General features: G+C 34.9%; 1 protein-coding gene across 1 annotated transcript; it reads left to right on the forward strand.

The window, feature by feature from the left end:
- Window positions 1-560: 560 nt before the first annotated feature.
- On the forward strand, window positions 561-5,225 carry LOC113403790 (uncharacterized). The gene is made up of 2 exons (XM_026644386.2): window positions 561-649; window positions 1,639-5,225. Exon 2 carries the CDS (start codon window positions 1,662-1,664, stop codon window positions 3,066-3,068), a length of 1,407 nt encoding a protein of 468 aa, XP_026500171.2. The 5' UTR covers window positions 561-649; window positions 1,639-1,661; the 3' UTR covers window positions 3,069-5,225.
- The last annotated feature ends 2,553 nt before the right edge of the window (window positions 5,226-7,778 follow it).

Raw genomic sequence — 7,778 nt, forward strand, 5'->3', positions numbered from 1 at the left:
AACAGGCGTGGAAGGAAGTGACTTATTTGAAGGTAAAGAGGGCAAAGATGAAATTGAAGGTAGTGCGTCATAATTACTCTCTGATGGATTAGGAAACACCTGCGTAAGAATAGGTGTAAGAGGAACATCAGTTGCTTCGGCATAAATATCATCTGTAAGCGTTCCCAACTCATCATCAGAACTTTGTAAGAGGTTTAACCTTTCGTAACTGGAATTTATCGAGGGTGCCTCAGAACTTTCTGCCGATCCAATCATTCCAGCTTCATCACCCCTATTTGCCCCATCACTGGAGTCAGAGTCTGTATTATTTTCAGGCACCAAGGATAAAATCCGCCTAGCTCTTTCACTCATAGCAGTCTAAAACCAAAGCAAAAGAAACATGCAAAACAACCATCCCAACCATCATGCTAGTAAAGCAACAATGTATTATATAGATAGGTAAATAATTTATTATTGGTTAAGGGACCTGTAGTGTTTGTATTTAAATAATAACTATGGTAATAGTTATTAACATTGTCTCGTGCTCACGGTGTGGTGGGGGCGAACGTCATTCGGGCGAGAGCTGACGTGTCACTTGCGCATACCGTGTGTTGTCGAGCCAGTGAACCATTTAACATAGTGTACACTACAAGTGGCGACGAGGACAAAGGTCTGTTTATACATATGTACATATAAAATTAATAAATATATAAAATAAAATAAAAGGGAGCAATGTGTCGAACTTTACTGAAAAAATAATAACATTATTTTAATGAAACATCGTATAACATAGTTATAAATAGGAATAAAAATTGCTATTAAAGATATTTTTATTAATAGTTATTACGTAAAGATAACTTATAGGACAGTAAGGAAATGTTCAATATAATAACACTAATAATTTCAATTATATATATAATTGTTTGATAGTATCATATTAATGATGAACGCCTACACGAAAAATATTGCAATTTTATTTACCTACGTATTGCTTATCGAAATTAATATTCTTTTTATTATCTACATATTATTTCTTTTTTAATCAGGCGTATTAAAAAAGAAATAATATCTGATAGTGGTCATTAGACTTAAGAAATCTTAAAAGTATTAAACCTACGTGGTGGGTGTACGTTGTAAATACAAATAATAAAATGTTAAATAAAAGCTAGCAAAATTAGTAGATTATTTAATATTTGCTGAAGGTAAAGATAAAATAACATATTTTATTGATTCAGTTATTGAGTCCGACACATTGACTGCTCTGTATGTAAAATATGTGTAAATGATTAACTTAAGTAATGGTAATAAGTTACCTCCATTAAATTGGAAAGTTGGTACAAATGTACCTCCATTAAATTGGAAAACATTGGTACAAAGATACCTCCATTAAATTGGGAATCGATGGTACTAAGATACCTCCATTAAATTGGGAATCGATGGTACTAAGTTACCTCCATTAAATTGGAAATTATGGTATTAAAATACTTTCATTAAGTTTGGAAATTCGTGCAACTGTACTTCCATTAAATTGGAAATTATGGTATTAAAATACTTTCATTAAATTTGGAAATTCGTTCAACTGTACTTCCCTTAAATTGGAAATATCCGGTATAATATACCAACAAAAAAAAAAAAAGAAAAAACATCATATTATTTCAGATCGCCCCAAACAACTCGTCACTATGTCATACGCAACAAACAACGCGCTGTCATTGGAGAAATTGGATTTAGAGGGAGACGGTGTTTCCTTAGGCCAGCGCTGGGAGAAGTGGAAGCGGTCTTTAAATATCTACCTGGAAGCAACAGAAATTACATCTCCGATAAAGAAGAGGGCAACTCTTTTATTACTTGGAGGTTCAGGTCTACAGGAGATATTCTATAATTTGCCTGGTGCGAATGCTGAAGCTAACGAGAATAATGATGTGTTTGGAATAGCGATAAGCAAATTAGATGAGTATTTTACTCCAAAACAGAGTAAAGTGTATGAACGACATGTGTTCCGTTTAATAAAACAAGAAGGGGAAAAATTTGATAAGTTTTTAATAAGATTAAGAAATCAAGCCGAGAAATGTAAATTTGACAATCCAGAAGATCATTTGATAGATCAAATCGTAGAGAAGTGTTTATCAGTTGATTTACGTAAGAAAACTTTGACAATAGGTGACAGCATAACACTAGATAAAATAATTACAGAAGCTAATACATTAGAGGTTGTAAATCGACAAATGGAGGAATACGGGAAACAGGATAAACAATCGGATGTAAACTCTATAGCTTTTAAAAGAAATGAAACTAAAAATGAAAAGAAAAACACAATCTTCGTAAATAGGAATAAAGGATGCAGTAGATGTGGGAATTCCAAACATTTTGCGAACGACACAAAATGTCCGGCGAAAGGAAAACAATGTCACAGTTGCGGAAAATTAGGACATTTTAGACAATATTGCAAGAGTGGTAGAGAAAGAACTAGGAAAAGGAAAATAGAAGAGATAAATAGGCAAGAAGAAGAGCGATCGAGTAAGCAGCCTCGAAGAAGGAAGGAGGTTGATAATATAATTGATAAAGAAGTTGATTATGTCTTCAACGTTAATAATGAAGCGAACATAGAATGTGTCATTGGAGGGATAAGAACGAATATGTTAATTGACTCCGGATCTAAATATAACCTTATTACGGACAAGACGTGGAATACATTAAAAAACAAGGGGTTTTTATATTTCAATCAAGATGAGAAGCCAAACAAAACACTTTTTGCATACGGTAGCAGAACACCACTAGAAATCGTAGCATCCTTCGAGACTACTATTAAGATTAATGGAAAAGAACAACGCGCAAACATTTGTGTTATTGCGGGAGGATCAAGAAATTTACTAGGCAAAGATAGTGCTGTTCACCTTGGTGTACTGAAACTTGGAACCATCGTAGATCAGATTGCAAATGAACCATTTCCGAAATTTAAAGATGTTATGGTAGAGATACCTATTGATAACTCTATAAAGCCTATTTCTCAACCATACCGCCGGGTTCCAATACCACTTGAAGAAAAAATAGAGAAAAAATTAAAGAATTACTGGACAACGATATTATAGAGGAAGTTCGAGAACCATCAAAGTGGATATCTCCAATAGTACCCATATTGAAGGACAACGGAGAACTGCGTCTCTGTGTAGACATGCGACGTGCTAATGCAGCAATAATGCGGGAGAACCACCCATTACCATCCATGGATCATATTTTGCCAAAGATAAGGAAAGCTCAGTATTTTAGCAAGTTGGACATAAAGAACGCATTTCATCAAGTGGAATTGCATCCAAACTCAAGGCACATTACGACATTCATTAGTTCGAAGGGTCTTTATCGTTATAAACGTTTAATGTTTGGCATTACTTGTGCACCTGAGTTGTTCCAGAAAATACTGGAAAATATACTTCTTAAATGTGATGGAGCTGTAAGCTTTATTGACGACATTTTGATATTCGGTCGTACTGAACAAGAACATGATTCACGTTTAGAAAAAGTATTACAGGTTCTAAAACAAAATGGCGTTTTGCTGAACAAAGGTAAATGTTTCTACAAAGTACAAAAAGTAAACTTTTTGGGACATGAGTTAAGCCCTGAGGGAGTTAGACCCTTAACTAAGTATATTGAAAGCGTAGCCAAATTCAGAATTCCAAAAACGATTGAGGAATTACAAAGTTTTTTAGGGTTAGTAAATTATATAAACAAATGGATACCTAACCTAGCTACACTGACAGAACCATTAAAGTATTTATTGCGATTTAAATTTGGAAAACATACAAATATTGAAAAGTTTTGGAAAAATGAACAAGATCAAGCTTTTGTGCAATTGAAAGACAAACTTACGAAAATTCAAACACTTGGGTACTACGACGTTAATGATAAAATTCAAGTGATTACTGATGCTAGTCCTTTCGGATTAGGAGCAGTCTTGGTACAAATAGATTCTAGTGGACCTAGAATAATTGCTTATGGAAATCGCATATTAACTGATTGTGAACGCAGGTACAGTCAAACCGAGAAAGAGACTCTAGCGTTAGTTTGGGTTATAGAACATTTTAATGTTTTTCTTTTCGGAAAAGAATTTGATTTGATTACCGATCACAAATCTTTGGAGGTGTTGTTTGGAATAAAATCGAAACCGTGTGCCAGGATCGAACGATGGGTGTTACGGTTGCAAGCATACCGATATAATATAAAATATAAGCCTGGGAAAACAAATATAGCTAATTCATTGTCTCGATTGTGTAAATACTCAGATTTCCAAAAAATTAATAGCGATAAACATATACACCATATTGTTGAGAATGCGAGACCTCGTGCAGTATCCATGGCAGAAATTGAAGCACACTCTGAAGGTGATCCTGAAATAGCTAAAGTAAGAGAAGGCATTTACAGTAACAAATGGGACGAGACTATCAGAGGTTATAAAATTTTTGCGAATGAATTATGCTTCTTTGGAAATGTGCTTCTAAGAGGGACTAGACTAGTGATACCTTTAAAACTTCGTAAGATCGTTCTAGATGCGGCACACGAAGGACACCCAGGGATAGTAGGAATGAAAGAACGTTTAAGGTGTAAAGTATGGTGGCCAAAGATCGATAAAGATGCCGAAAATATCGTGAAGTGCTGCAAAGGATGTACTTTGGTTGGATTGCCGCATGCACCTCCTCCAATGAAGCGTCGTGAACTTCCGATGGCTCCCTGGGTAGATATAGCAATAGATCTGCTAGGTCCATTGCCTAGTAATGACTACTTATTAGTCGTTGTTGACTTTTACAGCCGTTACAAAGAAATAAAAATAGCAAAAACTATTACTAGTGCTAAAATTATAAAATTATTAAAATAAATATTTAGTCGATTAGGTTACCCTTCATCAATAACGGCAGACAATGGTCGACAATTTGTAAGTGATGAAATTAAGAGATTCTGCAAAGAGTGCAACATAATATTGTTTAATACGATTCCTTACAACCCGCAACAGAATGGCGAAGTTGAGAGACAGAATCGCGACATATTGAAACGTTTGAAAATTGGTAAAATTGAGAAAAAGGATTTACAAGAAAGTTTGTGGGAATACCTCATGATGTATAATTCTACCCCTCACTCAGTTACAGGGAAAACACCAACCGAATTATTTTTTAAAAGACAGAATAAAGATAAAATTCCAACTCTACAAGACTTTAATAATAAAGAAAATGACACTGAGGTTAAGGACAGGGATAAAGGGACACCATGATTTTTATCTTCCGCCGTTAAATCTCAACTAATTATCAACGACGTGGGAGCAAGTGAAGTAGGAGCTGATCTATACGTTTGGTAAAGAGTTCCGGTACGCGGATGATGTCCAAAAATGGCGCAGCTACACTTCGGACCAGGCGAGCAGCTACGCTGAATATGCTACGACAGCCTGGACGCTTTTCAAGAGAGTTAGACCAGAAGCTTACGCTGCCGAGGTGGTAGATGCACTCATCACAGGTATTTATCCTGAGTTTATTAGGTCTGAGTTGCTGAGAAATACACCCGAATCGCTTCCCAAATTAGTATCGATTTTAAAAACACTTCGAAAACGTAAAATTGAAAATAGAGAGAGTAAATATAACGATTCTAAAAAACTCCGTGTTACGGGACCTTCAAAGGATCAAATTATATGTTTCAATTGTAATAAGCCCGGTCATTTATCACGAGATTGTAGAGATAAAAATCTCTCTAAGCGTAACTCTCTTTATTTGCAATCAAATAACAATCCCGGTAGCAGTGGTAGTTATAGTAACGCTAAGATTATTGAGTGTAGTTATTGTCATCGTACGGGACACTTAGAGAAAAATTGTTTCCGGCGTCAAAGTGACGAACTGTTATATTCAGAATTATTTCGTAGTTATTGCCAACGTGTGCATTTCTGACTATTATAAAACTTGTTGCAACCGTGTGGCGCAGTCAGTCTACCGGTGCCATCGATTCAAAATTAATCTTTCCTGACGAGTTTGAGACAATTCTAAAATCATCTGTAATTTCTTTCTGATTAAAAGTGTAGTGTAGTATTTGTGAGTTTTTTTTAAAAAGACTGACAGAAGCTGCGTCCTAACAGAACGTAACTCCTCGAACAAAAATATTAATTATTGTTCATCTATTAAGCGTAGCACTATTCATGTAATTATTGGTAACAAAAAATATAACTGTCTTTTTGATACTGGAGCCGACTGCTCATTAATTCGTGAAAAAATAGCAGGTTCCGTTCCCGGTAAACGTAAACAAGTTGATATGAAGTTTGTCGGTATTGGGGGTCAAACAGTTATTTCAAAGCAAAGCATTACGACTATAGTTGATATTGATAATGTTAGCCTAGAGCTCGAATTTAATGTAGTAGGTGACAATGAAACTCAATTTGATATCTTAATAGGTTTTAATCTTTTAAAAATACCCGGACTTAGCGTTACCCTTAGTGAAGACAATATATTTATTAATCGTGAGTTTTTTACCAATGAATGTTTGAATTTGACACCAACTTTTGACTTAGATACCGACATCACTGACCCAACACAAATTAAAGAAATTCGTCATATTATTAATGAGTTCAAGGATCATTTTACGTCTGGAAATCGCGTCTCACGGGTGACAACCGGAGAGTTAAAAATTAGATTAAAAATCCCCGATAAGATTGTACAACGCCGACCGTATACATACACATATATACATACAGCAGGGTTTGATAAATTTGAAACTTATTTTGACTAGACTAGCTCAGGCAGGATTTTCTCTAAACATTTCCAAGTGTTCCTTTCTCAAAACTAAAATTGAATATCTTGGTAACATTATAGAAAATGGCACCGTTAAGCCAAGCCCAAGAAAAATTCAGGCTCTGACTAACTCTCCAACGCCTAAAAATATCAAAGAAGTAAGGCAATTTAACGGCTTTGCAGGCTATTTCCGTAAATTTGTACCGAATTTCTCTAAAATCATAGCTCCTTTATACAATTTAACTAAAGCAAATATTTCTTTTAATTGGACTGATCAACACGAACTCGCTCGACAAAAAAATAATTGATATACTTACATCTTCTCCAGTTTTAACTATATTTGATCCTAATCTCCCCACAGAACTATATATAGATGCCAGCTCAATTGGTTATGGTGCTGTTCTTATTCAAAGACAAAACGGAAATCCACTAGTAGTAGCTTATTTTAGTACAAGAACTTCAAATACAGAGAGTAGATATCACTCTTATGAACTGGAGACTCTTGCTGTGGTGAAGGCTATAAAACATTTTCGACATTTTCTTCATGGTCGATCATTAAAGTAGTCACAGACTGTAACTCTCTAAAGGCTTCGAGTCATAAACGAGACCTAACCCCCAGAGTACACAGATGGTGGGCCTTTTTGCAAAATTTTCAATTTGAAATTGAATATCGCAAGGGCGTCAAACTGTCTCATGCCGACTTTTTCAGTCCTAATCCAATGAAAAATTCAAGTGGACGACAATTAAATCATTGTTTCGAAATAAATAAATCAAGCTCCTTAATTTGGTCTGTTAATACCGCAACCCTTGATCATAACTGGCTACTTATTGAACAAAAACGCGATTCGACTTTAGTTAATATTGTAGAACAATTGAAAGGATACTTACGTTATACTTCAGGATAAATTACTGAGACATAAAGTACAGATAAATAATAAAACACATAAATTAATTATAGTTCCACGTAATTACAGGTGGAATCTTATATCTCATTATCACGATAATCTTCAACATTTTAGTTGGGATAAGATCCTTCAAAAATTG

This window comes from Vanessa tameamea, chromosome 20 (genome assembly GCF_037043105.1).
Source record: "Vanessa tameamea isolate UH-Manoa-2023 chromosome 20, ilVanTame1 primary haplotype, whole genome shotgun sequence".
Taxonomy (NCBI): domain Eukaryota; kingdom Metazoa; phylum Arthropoda; class Insecta; order Lepidoptera; family Nymphalidae; genus Vanessa; species Vanessa tameamea.